This window comes from Crocodylus porosus, unplaced genomic scaffold (assembly GCF_001723895.1).
Source record: "Crocodylus porosus isolate Cpor-Errol unplaced genomic scaffold, CroPor_comp1, whole genome shotgun sequence".
In the NCBI taxonomy this organism is placed as follows: Eukaryota; Metazoa; Chordata; order Crocodylia; family Crocodylidae; genus Crocodylus; species Crocodylus porosus.
In genome coordinates, this window is record NW_017728886.1 from 10,995,756 (window position 1) to 11,015,836 (window position 20,081).

General features: G+C 43.1%; 1 protein-coding gene across 6 annotated transcripts in view; it reads left to right on the forward strand.

Moving 5' to 3' along the window:
• Window positions 1-482: 482 nt before the first annotated feature.
• NUB1 (negative regulator of ubiquitin like proteins 1) overlaps window positions 483-20,081 on the forward strand; it is a 28,834-nt gene continuing 9,235 nt past the window's right edge. The window contains exons 1-10 of one of the 6 annotated variants that reach the window (XM_019530266.1): window positions 1,150-1,198; window positions 1,602-1,780; window positions 5,989-6,106; window positions 6,237-6,404; window positions 8,697-8,758; window positions 9,385-9,455; window positions 10,454-10,648; window positions 12,512-12,600; window positions 17,226-17,332; window positions 18,429-18,615. In XM_019530266.1, coding sequence (XP_019385811.1) covers window positions 5,990-6,106; window positions 6,237-6,404; window positions 8,697-8,758; window positions 9,385-9,455; window positions 10,454-10,648; window positions 12,512-12,600; window positions 17,226-17,332; window positions 18,429-18,615 — 996 coding nt within the window. In that variant the 5' untranslated portion in view covers window positions 1,150-1,198; window positions 1,602-1,780; window position 5,989. Of the gene's footprint in view, window positions 560-1,149; window positions 1,266-1,364; window positions 1,781-5,988; window positions 6,107-6,236; window positions 6,405-8,696; window positions 8,759-9,384; window positions 9,456-10,453; window positions 10,649-12,511; window positions 12,601-17,225; window positions 17,333-18,428; window positions 18,616-20,081 lie in introns of those variants that run through there. The other 5 variants (XM_019530273.1, XM_019530263.1, XM_019530291.1 and 2 more) reach the window with 5 other exon arrangements.

Below are 20,081 nucleotides of genomic sequence, written 5' to 3' on the forward strand. Positions count from 1 at the left end.
TCGATTTCACTTTGCCCTTTCCATGAAACATCAACAGGTGTCTCTGAGCACAGCATCGACTGAGCAAATATTCATTGTAATTAACTGTGATTTTTATCAAGAGTGGGGGGCCAGGCATGTGCAGCCCCAGGAAAAGCTGCAGAAATTCGGATTTTCTCTCCCTGAAGAAAAAAAAAAACAAGAATATAGAAATGGAAAAAGACTGGGGGGGGGGGGTACAAGCAGGGCTCTGCCCTGTCCCGACTGGAGGCCCCGCAGAGGCACCAACAGCTCGGAGCTGAACCTCCTTTTTTAGGAACGGGGAGGAAGAACAGAGCCCGTTCTCTAGGGCAAGGACATGTTTCACACTGGGTTTGATGGGATGCTCTGTTCGTGGCCCTCCCCCGACGGCCTCTGGGGCGGAGCCCGAACGCGGCCAAGATGGCGCCGGCACCTGCCCCCACGTGACCTCCCCTGTCCCGCGGCCCTTCCGGGTTTCCGTAGGGACCCGGGGGTGCTCGGGGAACAACCAGAAGTCGCAGAGCGCATGCGCGAGGCCCGGCCGAGACCCGCCGCGCAGGTGAGCGACGCCTCCGCGAGCAGGGGCGGGGCCTCCCAGTGCCTCTCGGGGGGCTCGGCCCCGCCCCCGCCGCTTGCCCCGCCCCGCCCCTGCTGCCGAGGGCCGTCTACACTAGGGCGCGGGGGTGAACTCTTGTCCGCGGTGTGTGTCACATCCGTTTTTTGGGGGTGCCAAGCTGTGCTCCTTCCCCAAGCCTCCTCTCCGCAGCTGGATGGTGCCCACCTGCCACATCCAGCTTGGGGACAGACCAGGCCTTGGCGGGAGGGAAAGGTTGTGTGCTGCTGGTTCAATGGGATCCGCGGTTCTCAACCAGGGTGCCCGGGGATCGTTTCCGTGAGACCCTGTGCAAGGTACTAACACGGCTGGGCATGCAAACACCCCTCGAGATAAAACCTGGGGCTGTAAGTCAGGATGCCAAACACCAAGAGCATCCTTCAGAGCGGCAGTGGGCAGCTGTACTGTTTGCGAGAAGAAAGGCTCTATTTTTCCATCCTCAAAATGAGTGAAAACGAAGCTGGCATTGCCTCGAGTCTTAATGCGGGCTGAGAAGCATCGAAGGAGCATCACAGAAACTAGTTGTGCTTGGTTATTTGCAGGTGAGGCAGGGCTGGACCCGCCGCTTCCGCCACAAGAGCAAAGGTAGTACAGTTATGATGTTAGTCCTACCCTGTGGGAATGAGTACTTGAAAAATATCTAAGGCCCAAGGTATCATTTTTTTTAAATCTGTTCCCCGGGGTTTATGAAGTGCCCGTCCCTGTGGGCTCGCTGCTGTGGTGTCGTTCTTCCACTCAGTAGTGGCTGGAGGATGCATGGGAAGGGCAGGGCGGTGGGGATCTGCACACTCTGTCTCTGAATCCTTTCCAGGAGCTTTTAAGAAACATTTCCCTTTGAGACCATGTTAGATCAGCTCCTTCTCCCCAGCCCAGGCCTCTTTATTCCTAGCTGCGTTAACTGTTTGCTCAGAGTTGTCACTGGCAGGCTCTGCTCCCATCTGTGTGGTTTTGTCTTCACCTGTTTGCTCTCCTTTGGGCTGTACACAAGAGGGAAGCAACTGACTATAGGTGGCTGCAGATCTAAAAATCCCTGATGTTGTATTCAAAATGGCTGTTGGAAATACCCTTGGTCACATGTTCAAAACTATATTGGAAGGTGCCAACATCACAAAAGTGAAATCATTCAGGGAGTGATTGCGCTGGACAGTGTTGTTGGACAGTAGTGAGGTAAGGTTTATTTGTTACTAACGAACGTTAATACAGTAGTAAGATGACAAGGGAATGGTGTCAAATATTTCTGTAAAAATACATCTGTGTGTTTTTTTTTTAAACAGCAAAAATAGTTTGCATGTGAAAGTGAAACTCATTTTGCACGTAAACCTCCAAATTATAAAGTTAGATATGTTTTACTTGCATTCTAACATCTGATTTTTTTCAGTTATTTTCTGTGTTGTGTTTTACATATTCAGATAAACTTGAATTGCCAAACTGTAAAATAATGGTGATAGTAGCAAAGAGACTGTACGATCAGCTTTCACATTCCATTTGTGTTCGTTGCTGCTCTCCAGACTGACAAATGTATTTTGAAGCCTTGGGAAGATGAAAACTGATTGTTGCAACAAGAGCTAGTACTTTAGTAAAATGTCCCAAGATAAATGGAAATTGGCACAATCATAACAATTTGGGCATTTTAAACCAGACTACAAAATGCTGCTGCTTGTCACTTACTTGAAGAATCTACTTAATGAAGGCTATATGTGTCTTAGGATGTACACTGTGGAATTCTGGAAGTAATAAAATTGAATAAGGTACCAATAAGAAACAAGGGCATGAAATTAATAGAAGACTATTTGGGGAAATTGTTGTGTGTAATTGAAAATAGGGAGATGTGTTGGGCTGTTTCTGTCCAATAAGTGAAGCAGCTATCCAAAATAAAGCTAAAGGGGAGGAACAGCTAGGTAAGTTCTCAGTTCCTGTATACTTTAGCCTTCTAATTTATATTCAAAAACAAAACAATTTTCCCTCCTTTGTGGTCAAAAAGAATTTTGCAAGTCTGATCCAGGGGTAAGTCGACAGCATTGTTTAGAGGGAAGGGAGTTTTTGAAGAATAAATATTAATAGACATATTTATAATTTTTTCTCCTGGTACTGTCTGTTTTGTGCTAATGCAAGAGAACCAGAAAGTGAAAGTGTCAGTAAGGAAAACTTGAAACTGCTTAGTCTGTTTCTTACTGTGCAGTCTCAGTGACATATGTGAATGTAACCTGGGCACAGGTGACTGGTGGTGGGGTACATGCGCCCCCTCCAAGATTGGCCCTCAACTCTTCGCCATTCAGGACGGGGCAGTTTTTTGCTGCACGGGCCAGCAGCATGCTGAGGATGGGGGAGGGGTGGTACTAAGCCACAGCGCCACAGCACAGAAATATAGGAGTGGATATGGGGCTTTTGGCCCGGCCCTGGGCCCACCCACAAATTGTGTGCCCCCTCCGCCCCCCCGACTCAGGAGGCACCAATCACCTGTGAACCTGGGGCTCATTTGCTTCAAATAAGCTTCGGTGTCTAGGAGCCAAAATTCTCCCTCCCTTACCCCTCCCAACAGATCCTACCCTGAGCCTCACAGCTGCATTCAAGTTTCTTCCCGGTATTACCATCATTTGCCCCCACCTCCTCCCTTCCCAGCTTCCTGAATGGATGTACTGATTCATTCTCCCCATGACATTCAGGTGCCACACTTCTTTTCTGGGTTAAGCTCCCACTCTCTCTATTCTGGCAGAAGCAGGGATGGAGGGGTGCAGTTACTGGCAAGAACCTGAAGGTTGCCAGTGGCACCTGCTTCAGAACATCAGGTTCAGCTCATCTCAAAATGTTGGGAGTTTCATCTGCATGCACTGAAGTTGCACTCACTGTGTTAAGTGCATCTGTTCTGAATGGTGAAGGGATAAGCTGGAGGACCTTGTGATTGTGATATAAATGAATCTGAAGAGACCCTGCTCTCAGGTGTTCATCTGTATGCAAGCCCCTGACCTCAGACATCATGGAGACAGGTACATGTGAACTCAGAGGGATTCGGTTTTCCACCGTGCTAAGTTTTGTATTGTTTCGCTCACCATGCCTCAAGTTGAGTTGTTTGGCGGCAGTGAAATAAAAAAGGATATTTATGTGGGCTGTTGTGATGGGTAAGTCTCTACACACCACTGAGCAAACTTAACGAGATTCTTGGCTATTTCATTTCCTTGTCATTCAAGTGATTAATGGTGGGGAAGTCATTTTGAGCACACAGCGAAGGGTGGGTTGCCTCAAGTCATGATGTCAGGAGAGATGGAACCAGGAGAAAAAGGATAGGGGATGGTCTATGGTTGGCCTACTGTTGCATCCTTGCTAACTCCGGTCACTATTTTGAGCACACAGTAGGAGGGAGAGAAGTCAGAAAGGGTCGTATGTTGAATCTCCTGATATAGAGGCATCCCACACCCAGAGTAAAAATACATTCTAGTTGGACGCGTGCAACAGCTATTGTATATAATAAAAGAAAATGCAGTGGTGTTTAACAGTCTCTGAAGTGCTGCTGGCCGTCTGAATGTTCTTGGATATGGAAATCTAACTGTGGGCTTGGGTATCTGTAGAAAGTCTCACTTGGGTTTGTGGAAGATTATGAGCTGTCAGACATCTTCATAGAAGGAGATACAAGTTGTGCAGTCTGCAATTACCTCTTTCCCATTGGCAGCATTCAAGGCAAGGGGCAGATCTATACTGGTGCCCTATGCCTTAGTCTTGCCCAACTTATAATACAGACAGGGGCTGCATTGTTGCCCGTGGTCTGATTAGGATCCTTATCCATCTTGTGAGTCACCTTCCTATCTTTGTTGTTAATACGTAACTGTTAATGCGTAGTATCCAGGCTGTGACCCTCCTTAGCCATTGCCAGGACAATTCCATCAGATATGTCAGCATCTGTATCTGGACCCCAGGTCTCCTCTAACTTTCTCTCACCAGAGGGCAAGGAACTCTTTAGTAAAAGGCGAAAGATTTATGCAACTTGAAGAGAAACCAGAGTATATTTCTAGGACCTCAACTTAGCCAAAGACCAGCTGGAAAAATATAGTAGGTACTGCACTTAGTTGGTGTGTTGGCTCTTACAGTAGACAAGTACAGAGAAGTGGAACCTACTTGCATGCCAGCATATGAACAGGGAAGTGACATCTAGTCATTCATGACTGCAGCAGCAGAAGCCATGCAGAGCACTAGAGACCACCCAGGCGAGTAAGGTAGCTGGCAGGGCCAGGTGCAAAGCTGAATGTAAAGGCGGAGTGCCAGAATATCCTGCATGGTCATTTCTTTGCTCTGAACATCACAACTGTGCAACTTACTCTGTTAAATCACTTCTGATTCCAACAGTACTTCTCAGTTACTTAGAACAGCATCATGCGGATGCACATCTTTTTACATTGATGCATCCAGTTTACACTGGTGTAAGACAAACCCCACCTGAGCTATTAGTGTTGCACTTACCTAGCCTCTGAGATAATGACTGTCATCAGCAGGAAGGAATGGAAATTATCCCATTGTTGCTACAAGCTGACAATGTTGTCAGAATCTAGCTAGGACTTTCCTGGATACGTCTGTAAAACTTGAGAGCAGCTGAGGCCAAAAATCAGCGATTGCTGACACCGACATAAATTGAGGATTGGTAGGAGTTGAGCATAAGTAGTTAGAAATCACATTCATTTTTTAATTATTTTTTTTTTTTAGTTGTTATAACCCAGGTTATCATTACTGGTTATTTAGGTAAAAACATTAGGGCCCAATTCTGTAGCTGGCTCTGTTCAGATGCTGGGATTAGCCTGCCCAGACCAAGATGCATGCAGAGTCTGTCTTTTTAAATCTGTGATTTTTTTTTTTTTTTTTTTTTTTAACCTGTCAGTATTCTTTTCCAAGATGGTCACGTTCCAATCGAAATGATGAAACTACACTAGAATATTAAAAAAATCCTTGGCAGATCAGGTTTAAATGACGTTCAGAAAGAAAGGCTTGTTACTTCATTTGTTGGTTGCATACTGTACTTACCTGACTGCTGCTTTTTTAAAATTTTAAGTTACTGACATTTTATTGGCAGCCATTGTCTTGCTAAAGTCAGCACTTGCCACCAAATTTCCATCCTGCTCCCTAGCTGGTGCAGTAGTAAGAAAAGAGCGTAACTGTATAAAGCACACAAACTTTCCTGTTAATCCCGTATCAGATCAGAGTAAACATTGACTTAAAATCTTCATAACTTTCCTTGTACTGCAAGTATTTTAAAAAGAAAAATATGAGTCTTCTTACAAATCTGAATTATATGGTGCTTATTCATTGATTTAAAAGGTATTCAGAGAAACATTGATAAAAATATTGATTTCATTTCCCACCCTACTCCTCTCCTTCTGTTTTTTTTGTTAAAGGATGGCACAAAAGGAATTCCTCACAGCAAAACTGAAAAATTTTCTAAGGGAAGACAAGATTCAACTTTGGAAGCCCCCATATACAAATGAAAATAAAAAAGCCGGTGTGGAATTGAAGGTGCGTATTCTTTTTCAGTATTTGGCAGCCCTTTTTTATTCCATACAAAAGACACTGCTGTTCTATCTTGCATATGTATTTTATCTGGGGTTTTTTCTTTTCTTTTTTTTTTTTTTTTTCTCGAATTTAGGGGCTAGCACAGAAGTTTTCAACCAAGCTGAAGCTCTCTGAAGTCGAAGTGGAAAGCTTACTTGAAGAAATAAGATGCAAAGCTATTGAGCGTGGAACAGGAAATGATGCTTTTAAGAGAACAGGGATAGCAACACTTGATGTGTCTGTAGCTGGAAATAGGGGAAAAGTAAGTCCATGTACAGAAAAATTATGTAAACCGTAATCCATAGTAAAGGCCTTAATGCTCATTAACACTTATGCAAAATGCTTCACTGGTAACTTGGTTGTAAGGAGGAGGGAAGCCAGGTAGGCCACTTGAAACTATTAAGAAGAATTAAAGAAAAGAAGTATTGGGACTAACTTGATTTCCCTTTTTAAAGGAATTTGAAATTGATGTTGAATTGAGGAAACTAATTTTGAGAAAATGTTGACATCTTTTATCTAATGATCTTTGTTTAAAAGAACAGAGACAGAAAGAGTTTCCTCAGTTTTTTTTCTGCTATGAATATCTGAACTACAATTAGCATGTGGATATCACTTATACAATATTTGTCCATTGGCCAATAAACCCCTTATTAAGGTACAAAGAAAGTTACCCTAAGGTAGCAATATCAGACCACATAGAATTAGTGGCCTTAAAAAGGACTCTTAATGAAGACTATATGATCATGTATCTGAGTATAATGCTTTAAATGAAATTTAGCTACTTTAAATGGTAGGTGTTCAGCTTTAAATGACACCACATCCTTGTTCTTCCACATTGTTTGGTGTATCTAATTACTTTCCTGAACTACCATCCAATATGCAGTGTCACTTGACACATTAGTTTGAAGTAGCTAAATGGAGTTGGAACCAAGAAGAAAAGATGGATTAGCACAATAGTTTTAATGTAGTGCAGGTGCTCAGTCTCCGGCCCAGAGGCTGAATGCGGCCTGCAGAGCTTTTGCATCTGGTCCACAGCACTCCTCAGGGGGTGGGAAATTTGACAGTGGGGAGCAGTAGCCAGTAATATAGTCACCCTTCCCCTGCCAGATTTCCAAACACCCCTGATGTAGTGCCTTTTGGACACTTGTCTGTTGGTTTTGTAACATAGCCAATTTAACACATGGGAGTACTTCTCTTTAAGCAATATCAGGTCTAGACTCTAGTATGTTATTTTACTGCTCTGCAGGGGAGCTGGGACATTCAGGTTTGTGCCCCTCTTAAGACAGTACTGATAATCCCTAATTGTCATGAATACCAAAAGAAATGACTATATTTTCATTGGTGCTTAAAATTAAAATAAAATCTTCGTTGTATTCTAAAGGCATTAGTCACAGCTCCACAATTATGGGTGAATTAAGTTCTTTACTTTAAAAGCAGAGATTGCAACTCTTGTTTAACATACAAGTGCATTTCCTATTTTGTAACATTACACCTTTGTGTTCTGAATGAATGGATTTGGTTTTACAATTAGATGAGCATTTAAGGCATTTAATGTCCTTTGTTAGGCCATTTTTTTGTTCAAAGGTATTAGATATTGTCTGCCATCAAACATTTCATCTTCAGTATATCTGGTACAATGGATTGTTCTTTATTAACAGAAACTGGAAATAAGCTTCGTAACTGAAACTTTATTATCCAGCAGAGACCAAAGAATGCTCTTCAAGGAAATTAACAATGAACTACTCTCTTCAAAGTGGCTCTAATCTCCTTTTCTCAGTGTCACTAAAGTCATGGTTTGCTCTTATGGCTTGTATACAGAAAATTTGTCAGCATAACTTTATTGTTATCAGGATATTGCCATAACTCCTTGTATTGATGCTGTTATTCTGAAATAAATCTCCATTGTAGACCAGACTGTAGCAAAGATGGCCACCATCTTTATTCACTATCCCTTTTCTGCATTATTCCCACTAAGAATAATGGAATCCAGGTTTTGTCATTGTTGAGGGCGGTGTGATCTTGCAGTCATTGGGCATTTGTACACATACATTTTCAACGCACTGGAGACCCGCACACGAACTGATGCACACTGCAGTATGTCGTATGCAGTTGTATAAGTAGTGAAAGCGTGCAGAAACTGGTGGCAGTGCACTTTTGAACTAAAACACCCTCAATATCTTTTAGTTCAAAAGCATGCCACCACCATTTTCTCAGCACTGACTTGCGTTTCGCTGTTTATACAAATGTATGCTCTGCAGTGCCGGGTGCTTTTAAAAAGTGCCTGGTGCTGCAGTGCAAGCATGTGTACAAATGCCCATTGTGTCGGCAGTGGAAATTTCCTTGAGTTAGTTTTGAATTTCCTGGCTTCGTAATGCTTGTTTTTGGGATAATTACAACATTGCTTCCTTCTAATCATTATTAATATATGTCAACTCTAACTGTCTCTTAACATACTTTTTATCCGGGAAGGAATTATGGTTGCTCTAATGTAGTTAATTAAAACAACACTCAAAGAATCTAGATGATGTAACTTTAATTTACAAATTTACAACAGGCTAAAAGAAAAAAATCACTGGAAACTAAACTGATTATCACTGGCAAGGAGCTCAGATCTCAGTAAGTGTAATAATTCTTATCATTTCTCTCTCTAATGGTTAGTGTGTTTTTTGTTCATAATCCACCCTTGTGCATACTGCGTTATTACAGTATGTTCTTGATCAGGGAAGCCTAAGATATTTTGTTATTATGGGGCTCTGTCTTGGGCAGTTAAGTAGTCATAAACAGAACTCTCCATGTAGCAGCTACAGCACTGGCTGTAGTAGACAAGTGAAATGTGATTTATAGGTAGAAACAAGAAAGGCATGATAAACTAGATCTCCGTGGACTAAGTACTGAACAGTCCACTTGTGGCCAAGGAAACCTTTTTGAAGATTGCTGCTCTAAATCAGTTTTGAGGGCAAGTTTTCCCTTACAGGATAGGACTGATATCCTACAACTATCCACCCTGCTTAGTACCCTGGCTTCTCCCCATCTGATAGAATGAGTTTACAATTCCCCACAAGTAGTAATGTCACTTTATCTTGAAGCAAAAGTTTGAAGCCACTTACAAATATTTTACCGCTTTAATATCTGTTGAAATGTTGGTAAAGCATTGCATATCATTGCATGGCTATTTATACTCATGGAATTCACAGCATTGCATAGCTATTTGTACTCATAGAATTAATTGGTTTATTTCACAGGATAGCAGAGGCATTTGGACTTCAAGAAAATTGTCTCAAAATAATTGCAAATAAGAAGGTCCTTGAATTAGGTATGCATTACTAGTTGAATTTCTTTATATTTAGTTTGCATTGTTTTTAAATCATCCCTCTCACAATGTTGGCAGCCTCTGAAACAACCATGTGATGGACAATAACAAGCATTATTTCATTCAGTTTTTCTCAAGACCACTTTAGTTGTTATTATACTGGGTGCAATCAAAGGAAAGCAAGGAAACCTGAGGGATTCAGAAATCACCTATTTGGAGTTTGAGTTGAAGACTACTGTAGGACTCAGCTTCTTCATATCCACTTGAGGCGCAGACAGAAATGCAGCTCCTCGGTCTAACTCATGGCACTTAGCAGAAAGCACTTTAAGTTAAACCAGTCCTCCCAAGCCAACAGATATTAGCAGGGAGTGTTTGGCAGGTGGATATTAACCACCAGAAAGAACTTCCTTCCCCTGCCTTCTCCCCCACTCCCATTCCAAAAACACAGCCTGGAGCAGTGCTGGGCTTTGTCAGCCAAGGTGTGCTCCCCAGCTTGTACAGACACAAATTTATGAAGGTGCTCTGTTTTGCTGCACTTTCATCTGAACCCTCATGCAATTAAGGCCCTTTTAAAGTGGTCTACAGCCATATACTTGTGTATAGTCACAGCTGTAGACTGCTTTCTTGGACCAGATCGGGTGAAAATTGCCATGTCTGTCTGTGCCGTTGGTTCACAAAGGAAGCCACTTAAGCACTGATCTATCAGCCCATAGGATTATACTGCTATGCCTTCCATAAGCTTATCCAGTTCAGTCTATCTGGGAGTTGTTTGTCTGTTATAAGTCACTCTGAGCCTTTTGGATAGGGTGGGATATAAATTTAAAATAATAAATAATGGAGCAGTGGAGGGAGGTTTTGGGAAGAACCCTTAAGTACCTGTCCCTGTTAACTATTCCTGTTTTGAGGATTTGATTTTAAAATGTAGTTATCTAGTTGAATATCATTAAATGGCCTGTTTTCATCAATGCAACATATTTTGTATATTCATACTGTGTTTTCAGGCAAAACTCTTGAAGAGCAAGGCATAACACACAATGTAAAAGTCATGGTGCTTGAGCTAATGCTTAGCCAGGAGGAAACCAAAAGAAAAGTTCAGGAAGAAGAAAAGCAAAAAGAACAAGAGGCTCTGAAGGAAAAAGAAATCAAAGACAGGTTGAAAAGAACTAAGAAGGGGTTAGAAATCCTAGCAGAAAGAGGTATTTATGGTTTGCTTTTTTAATTTAATAAAGGACAGTAGCATGCATTGATTTAAAAAAAAATACTTCTGTTGAAAAAGTATTGAGGAAAAGGAGGAAATTGAGGACAGCATTGGATTACAATATAGCCATTTCCAAATAATGGATATTTTCATTCCTTGGATAGGAGCCCTCGAAGGAAAACACAGACTCTCATTTGTTCCTTAGCTGATGCTGTACAAATCCCTTGGTAACTTTTCTAGATGGCACTATGCCACTGTAGGTGCATCTTACAGAAGACAAGTCGGATGAATTCCTCGGTCTCTTCCCTTTATGGAAGTTTTGTAAACGTCAGGATAGATCCCCGTTTGTATGTCTACATTCTGTCTGTCTGTTTTTAAGTGGGTCTCTCAGTCCAGCTAATTACAGCATTTGTTTTCATTTTCCATCTTGGAAGCTCTTGTTGATAATCTTTGTTATTTCTTAAAGCATTTGGAAACTTGAGAAAGGCAGTATATGAATCTATTATCATTTAATTTTGCACTTCCAAGTTAAGGGAGTGACAGTACTGAGAACATGCTATGTATTTATTGCAGACTTAGGCAGAGCAGGATGATAAATTATAAGCTGTTATGCACTTTTCTGTAATGTACCTCTGTTATGAACATGAGTAACCATGGTTTCAGTCTGCAAGGTAGTTCAGTTGTCATTATGATCTACAATGCAGCCATTCCCCTCTCATTGATTTTCATGTGGACTGCTGGCAGGAGTGGACCAAGTTAAGGGGTCACTGTCAGTTTGAAAGTGGTAGTTTTTCAAACTGTGACTTAAGTAGTTGGAGGCAATGCAGCTGTCTAGGACTCCCACTGCTAGACTGACACTTTCTACATTACTTCCCCCCCTCTATTTTCCCAGTTTCTTTCCATGACCCATAAATGGGAGCCTGTAAAACTGACTGCACACCATAATGTGTTTTCTTTCCATATAAAGTGTGCAAACAAACAATTCTCCCTTTATTTTTTCATACAAAATGACATTACTTACAATAGTAATTGATGTAAAAAAATACTGAGAAAGCAGTGTTCTTTTGTATTGGCCCATTAGAGAATTTAGATCCTAATCTTTTGTAAGCTTTTGCAAACAGGTCTGTTCACCTACCTGGACTCTTTAATTTACTTCCAGAAGTTTTGAGATAGAATTGTTAGTACTTATTGTACAGTGCGCTAGAACCCTGGGTCTGCTGAAGGATTCACCTCCCCAGCTGATTACAAGGTTGGGACAAGTCAGTGAACCTAAAAAAGCAGGAAAGAATTGGACCATAATTGCTCAGGCTAAGTAAAAGGGAGTGTGGAAGTTTCCTCAACTAGCATTTGTACATCCTTTGACTTCTATTCAGCCCAAAGCAAAATGAGAAATTGATTGTTAGGTTCAAAATACCAAAGCAAGACTGGGAAAAATAAAAATACTGAGCTTCTTTTCTTTTGTTTCATCAATTAAAGTGAGTTATTTTATACTTTCTCTTAAATTATCTTTATATCATGAGCCATATGAAATGTATTTTTTTTTGCCATCATAAACAGGTGCTTTACAGCACTCGATTGCATCTAAAAATGCAAACCAGAATTGGGACTAGACATTATTTCTCACTAAGATTCCCAAAAGCTCTTCAGGTTTCATTTCCTAAATAGATCTTCCTGCAGCATCAGGTCATTCTTGATCACTGACTCTGGAATCCATATGCTTTTCTCCCATTTAATTTTACATAAACCAATTTTACTTAACCAACTCCTTGTTACTACACATTTTAAACTGTAATTTGACTCTGTCCTTATTGGCAAAGCCCTTGATGGCCATTTAATAGGCGCCGCTGTTTTTATGTTGCAGAGGACCATTTAGACCCAGATACCACTCCGTATCTTGATATAGCTAATCAAACTGGAAGAACAATCAAGATTCCTCCTCGGGCCAAAAAAGTAAGGAAGATATTATTTCACAATCTTCTTAATCCTTGCACATGTGATATTTTAAATACTGTATCTGCTACAGAAGCCAACAAAACTCACTGGGTTATTTGATACATTTTTCTGAAAGAGAAGGAAGATTGTGCTCAGTACATCTGGGGATATGTTGGTAGTCCCAAGAGAGGCCCTTGTCCAATTCCTGATTATTATTTTTTTGTACCTATCTTCATACCTGAAGCCAAGCATTTTATTTATTATATACTACTCCTATTATGTTAGTTTCTGACTCAAGCACTAGAGGCACAGACAGGTATGGGTGCGGGAGCAAAAAAACACACACATTTTATTGGAAGCAGCAAGGCGTTAATTCGACTGGCTCCTCAGCATCTGTATAAATCAGGTGCTTCAGTGGGGCTTTTTGGTTATTTTACCTAATAGCTGATTCAATCAGCTATTAGATAAAAGGGCGAAAAAAGCACCACTAAGGTATCATAGTGCTTAGAGTCGGAAGGGACCTAAACAGATCATCAGGTCTGACCCCCTGCCCTGGGCAGGAATGAGTGCTAGGTTCATAACACCCCAGCCAAATACCTATCTAGCCGCCTCCTGAAGACCCCCCCAAGGTAGGGGAGAGCACCATCTCCCTTAGGAGTCTGTTCCAGAGCCTGGCAGTCCTAACTGTAAAGTAGTGTCTCCTGATGTCCAGCCTGAACCCTCTGTCTAACAATTTCTGGCCGTTATGCCTAGTAACCCCAGTAGTGCCTCAGGGAACAGAACTTCCCCCAATTCCTGCTGGTCCCGCCTTGGTGAGTTTGTAAACGACCACCAGATCCCCTTTCAGCCTTCTCTTGTGGAGGCTGAATAGGTTCAGCCCTTTTAGCCTCTCTTCATAGGGCCTGCCCCCTGACCATGCGAGTGGCCCTCCTCTGGACCCTCTTAATGTTGGCCACATCCCTCTTGAAGTGCGGCACCCAAAACTGGACACAATACTCCAACTGCAGCCTGACCAGTGTCACATAGAGGGGGAATATCACCTCCTTGGACCTGCTTGTGATGCATCTGTAGATGCATGACAAGGTGCGGTTCGCCTTACCACTTCCTCGCATTGGCGGCTCATGTTCATCCTAGAGTTGCTGACTTCAAGATCCCTTTCTGCTGCTGTGTTGACAAGAAGGGTGTTCCCCAGCCTGTAGGTGTACTGCTGGTTCCTTCTCCCTAGGTGCAGCACCCTGCACTTGTCTGCATTGAATTCTATCCTATTCTCATCCATCCACCTCTGTAACCTGTCCAGATCTAGCTGGATTCTGTCCCTCCCCTCCAGTGTGCCCACCTTGCCCCACATCTTGGTGTTGTCAGCGAAGTTGAACAGCGTGCTTTCCACACCCGCATCCAGATCGCTGATAAAGATATTGAATAGTACCGACCCCAGGACCAAGCCCTGGGGGACTCCACTGCCCGCATCCCTCCAAGTCAAAAACGACCTGTCCACTACCACTCTCTGGGTGTGACTGTCTAGCCAATTTGCCACCCGTCTGACTGTGTAGGCATCAATGCCACAGTCGCCTAGTTTTTTTTAAGAGAATGTGGTGAGAAACAGTGTCTTAAAGTCCAGAAAGGTGGCATCCACCTTGATGCACTCGTCCAGGGACTTTGTGACCTGATCATAAAAGGAAACCAGGTTAGTCAGACAGGATCTGCCCTCAGTGAAACCATGTTGGTTGGCCCTGAACATTACCTCCCCTGCTGGGCCCTTGCAGATGTGTTCCTTGATAAATTTTCTCAAAGGAGTTCCCACGGACCGAGGTGAGACTGACTGGCCTATAATTGCCAGGATCCTCCTTCCTCCCTTTCTTCTAAATGGGGACCACATGGGCCTTTTTCCAGTCCTCTGGTACTTGGCCAGAGCCCCACAAGCACTCATACAGCTGTGCCAGGGGCCTCACTATGACCCCTGCCAATTCCCTCAGCACCCTCAGGTGAAGAGTATCTGGACCTGCTGATATGTCCAGCCCCTCCAAAAGTTCCCCAAGTCATCCCTGATCCCTAGGTCCATCCATAATCCTAGTGGGGGAGATGTCCCGGTCCCTGTTCAGAAATATGAGGGAAATAATTCATTAAAGAGATCAGCTTTTTTGTTTGCTGCAATCATTGGATTGCCAAGCCTGTCCTGTAGTGGCCCTACATTACCCGGTGCCACCTTCTTACTCCCTGTGCATTTGAAAAAGGATTTTTTGTTATCCCTAATTCTGGTCACTAGCCCTAGCTCCATCTCTGCCTTGGCCTTCCTAACAGCCTCCCTGTAGTCACAAGCAATGGAGGTGTAATCCTCTTTGGTGATAGCCCCTTGCTTCCACTGCTTGTACACCCCCTTTTTTGCCCTCAGGCATTCCTGGATGCCTTCGCCAAGCCATGGGGGCTTTTTAGCACTCCTGGCTCCCTTGGTACACAATGGGACTGACTCCCTTTGAGCCCGGAGGATTGTCTCCTTGAGCAACCACCCGTCTTGGACTCCCATCTCATTGAAGCCTCGAGACCCCAATGCCTCTCCTACTAATCTTCTTAGTTCATTGAAGTCAAGGACTTTTGCCTTACTGCTTACTTTCAATCACCTTGCACTGCATAGTAAATTCCAGCAGGCAACGATCACTGTCACCCAGGTGGTCGAGTACCTGCAGACCCCCCACCAGGTCATCACCTGTGGCAAGGACCAAGTCCAGCAAGGCATCTCCCCTGGTGGGACTGTGCACCTCCTGGGTAAGGTGGAGGTCCTGTAGGCTAGGAATCTACATGAGCAGTCAGATCTGGCTTGTGCCGAGTTTCAAGTAAAGCACTGTTTTTTCAGTTTTGGGGTTTGTTTTTGTGGAGAGGTGGGGTTCATATTTGCAAGCAGCCCAGGAATTAAAAAATATTTTCTCTAATAAATATCAGTCTGTTTCAATCACAAGTCATCAAGGCTGTGAAGATAATGAACTGGGAGTCTCACTAAACATATCTATCTTGTATTGTCCCTGGAAGCTCACCAAATCTAGGTTCTGGCGGACCATGCAAGAAGCTGTTCCCAAGAAGCAGCACATGGGCAGAGTTTATCTTATTAGCAGAGGAGCCAGGGTCAGGAGGAAGGTCATATCAGTATGCCCTTAGAGAAAATGCCCCATTTGGCAACCCTCACCTGAGGATATCTTGCTGCTGAGCCTATATAACAAAATGTTAGGACCTGTCAGAGCAGCTTTTTCATTTTAAATCATTGAGACAAGATAATAGAGGAAGAGAAGGTGCATCTACACATGGTATTGGTGTGATGCAATAAACTCTGGCACAGTTTGCATGGAGTTAGCTGCTCCTGGGCACAGTGCTTACATATGCACCCAGGACTGCAGCCATCTGAGCCAGGGTGAAGCAGTTCCAGGCTGGCAAGTCATCTTGGGTATGGGGTCAGCCCTGGGCTGCGGGTGGTGGCATTGGGCAATTGAGGGGCGGGCTGGCACATGAGGGTGCAACAGTGCAGGGATAAGCAGCAAGCAGCCCCCAGTGCTCCAGCCAGTCCTGGTCACCATCTACACGTGCATTTTGGTGGAGTAAATTACTCTACCGTAGGATAGTACCATCCCTGACAGTATTATCCTAGAGTGGAATTAATTAATTTAGTGCACCCTAATACCAGCACATGTGTATACTGACACTTTACTGTAGAGCTAATTAGTCAACTCCACAAGAAAATGCATGTGTAAAATGCACCCAGAGAATCTTAAATGGGTGGTGACTCGTTCAGAGATGTAACAAACCCCTAGAAGAGTACCCAGAAACAAAGAACTCAAAAAGGAAGAACATAGAGCACCAGCATAGTGTATTAATTGTTACCCACTTCCCCTCATGAAGTGCATCATGTTAATTCCACACCTACTAAAGTTCCTGAAAGAGTGACAGAAGTTACTCAAGTTTGGCCTGTAACTTTGGACATTCATGTAAGTATATTAGTTTGTGCTGAACACAAAATAAGGTTATGAAGAAAGGTTGAGAGAACTAGGGATGTTTAGTTTGGAGACAAGGAGATTAACTGGTGGGGGAGGGGGCATGCATTCGTGTTAGCAGTTTTCAAATGTTTAAAAGGCTGCTATAGAGAAGCGGGGGGTGGAATCTGGCCATGGAGGGCAAGATACGTGGCAGTGGATTTAAACAAGCAAAGCAGATTTAGATAAACTCTCAGGAAAACCCTCCCAACTGTCAGAACAGCAGGGCCTTGGTCAAATCTGCTTTGGGAAGTTGTGAAACCTTCATGGGAAGTTTCCCAGAAGAACCTGGACATGGATCCCCCTGGGGTGGTATATCCTGCTTCTGTGCATGGCTTTGACTGGGTGACCCTTGAGGTCCCTTACAACCATATGATTCCATAAAGCTGCACAGATTGGCACCTATAATGACACTTGTCAAATAGAAACTTGGATTTTCAATAAGTGGAAGTTTTTTCCATTGCCATTCATTGTCATGCTGTGAGAACCAGAACCTTATGAGCATGGGGCTTGCAGCTCCACTTGTAACAGCCATGATGACCCTTAATTTGGGAACCATGTACCTAAACATTTCTTTATAATTATGAAACTAGATTAGAGTTTAATATACTCCGTCTTCTGTCTTCCTAGGCCCTTGTACTAGCTATGGGTTATCATGAGAAGGGCAGAGCATTAATGAAGAAGCAAGAATATGAAGTAGCATTGCCATTCCTGTTGGATGCTGATAAACACTTCTGGTAAGGACCTCTGAGTTTTTGGTCACCTGGCTTTGTATGTTATCAACTAACCAGTTATGCAAAAAGCAGAGTTTATGCCATGTGGTACGTGCTTTACCTGGTATTCTACAAGCAAGGCGCTTCTGCATGTGCAATTAATTCACAGCAATAAATTCTGGTGCGTATTGCATCAGAGTTTATTGCTCTCAGGTTTGCTGTTTGAATGTGCGCTCAAGAGCACAACGTGTTGAGCCAAGTCGGAGCAGCTCTGGGTAGCAGGGGCCCCCAGTGGTCAGCCCACCAGCCCAGGGCTGCTCCAACCCAGCTCAACATGCTGCAGAGGGCCTGGCTGGGGCACAAGGGTGTTCCAGTGCAGCACTGGCTGGCAGGTAGCTTCTAGACTGAGGTGATCTTGTGCCCCACCCAGCTGGGTCAGCATCTACACGTGCATGCTGCGCACAAAAAACTCTGGGGCAGTATAGTACTTGCATTTACAAGTAGTAACCTCCTGTAGGGTTTATTAGTTTCCTGCGGTCTAATAGACACTGAGATATTTACTGCAGAGCTAACTAGGCAACTCCACAGTAAGCATCTCATATAGACACTCCTGCAAACTGCTAGTGGGCAGTAGGTAGTAACATGCCTTCCATTTAGTCTAAATGGCCCCTTTTGGCATCCAGAACAAAAGGTACTCTCTCCATCCGTTACTCTCTCCATTATATGCTAGAACATACTGGGGGACCATCCAAGGAGCAAAGTTTGTGTCTCCAGGTCAGTGAGGATAACTGATCTGTCCCCTTCCAAAAGGTTATATGGGGTTGTAATTCCATCGTGCTTTTGAACTGCACAATACAGTTACTTCATATGTAGCAACAAGACAAGTTAGTATGGATTTATATCAGCTCTGTATAAGGGACACTGGTGATGAGAGGGTGCGCCATATTGTTTTGGTAAATTAAAGAGCAGTTATATAAATTGCATTGACAGTGGTTTGATGGTTCAACCACAATATTTTGAAAAGCGTGTGATATGTACAACCACAAATGTTTTCTTGGCCCGGTCCACCGCGGTAAGAATGCTTGAGAAAGCAACTTAATACGTTGCTGATGTTTTTCAGCGAGTGTGAAACAGAACTTCTGAATACAGTTGATAATTATGCAGTGCTGCAGTTGGATATAGTGTGGTGCTACTTTCGCCTGGAACAGCTCGAATGCCTGGATGATGCAGAGAAGAAGCTCACCACAGCCCAGAAGTGCTTCAAGAGGTGTTATGGGGAAAACCATGAGAGACTTTTCAGTATCAAAGTAAGTTGATGTGATTTCATTGGGAATAGCTTTGTTTTAGCAAATTGTACAATCTTTTCTTCCAGTACTTCAGACCTTTTAAAAAAGTTCTCACATCCCCCTTTAGCTTTTATGAACCTTCGCTCATTCCAGGTGTCAGATTTTCAACATGGCCTGTATGCCCAGTGCACTAGGAACTCAGCACAGTTGTGCATTCCCCTTGCTGTATTCTTAATTCTTCCAGGCTGCCTCACATTTCTCACCTTGGAAAATCATTTTACTTGACTAATCCAGTGTATGTGGTATCATTCCAAGTGTTTTATCAGAGGTACCATGAATTATTGTCAAGTTACATTCTCATCTTACATGTTAAGAACAGTAGTGGGAGTGTGATCTAGTGGATTCCACATTAGACAGGAGCTCAGAAAACTGTTCACTATTCCTGACTTTGACACAGGCTTGCTGTATGACTTTTGGAAAAGATCTCGCCACCTTCTGCCTCCGTTTCTTTGTCTGCAAAACCCTTTTCAGAAGGTGGCAAATTATATTTCCTCCATTTTACAATCTCTAAATAAAACACAGTACCAGGAACAAGGCAAAGGTAGCCCTGGCTCCATCACAGCTGGAAGGCAATTCTTTGTATAAGCTGAGGAACTTCTGATTGTGTTTCTCAAAACAGTGTGGAATAAAAAAATTGTTGCTGTGAAGTTAACTTGAGATTTTTGGAGTCCCCATACTACTCTTAGTTCCCTGAGGCCTGGCACTGATCCATCTTCCTGAAATCTCCCTGTGCAGCACAGGGTTTAGCAGTACAATTCCCTTTAATGCCAACAAAAATAGTAGAGTACCAGTCCTCTCTCTAGGGCACCAGAAAGGTATCTTGTCCCAAATACAGAAGCGTGTAGCACCTGGGGAAAGCGACTACAGGCTGCCAGTGATGCTACACTGAGAGGATTCTGACAACCAGGTGATTTAAGAGATGTGAAGATAGAAAAGACCTTTTGGAAACATTCTTGGACCAGGAGACTTTTCATGCCTTTTCAGATTCCCACAAATATAAAATGTGCAACTCCAAAGCAGAAATCAGATTTGGAGAACAGGTTTAGGGTTTTTTAAATAAAAGTTTAAACAAGTGATTTCATTTTCTTCCACTTCAGTTTTGATTTTATAGATGTTTTGCGAGTATCAGCTCAAGTGACTTTTCCAATTTTGCTCATTAAATTTTGCTATCCCACAATGTAACAAAATAGTATATACAGGACCTTGGTCCAGTTGTTAGTTGAGGGGAGCTTGGGGTGGAAGGACCCAACCATGCAATTTCAGAGGAATCCATAGATTTCATAGACATTTGGGCTGGAAGGGACCTCGGAAGATCATCAAGTCCAGCCCCCCCACCCAAAGGGCAAGAAGTCAGCTGGGGTCATAGGATCCCAGCAAGATAAGCATCCAGTTTGCTCTTGAAGGTGTTCAATGTAGGTGCTTGAACC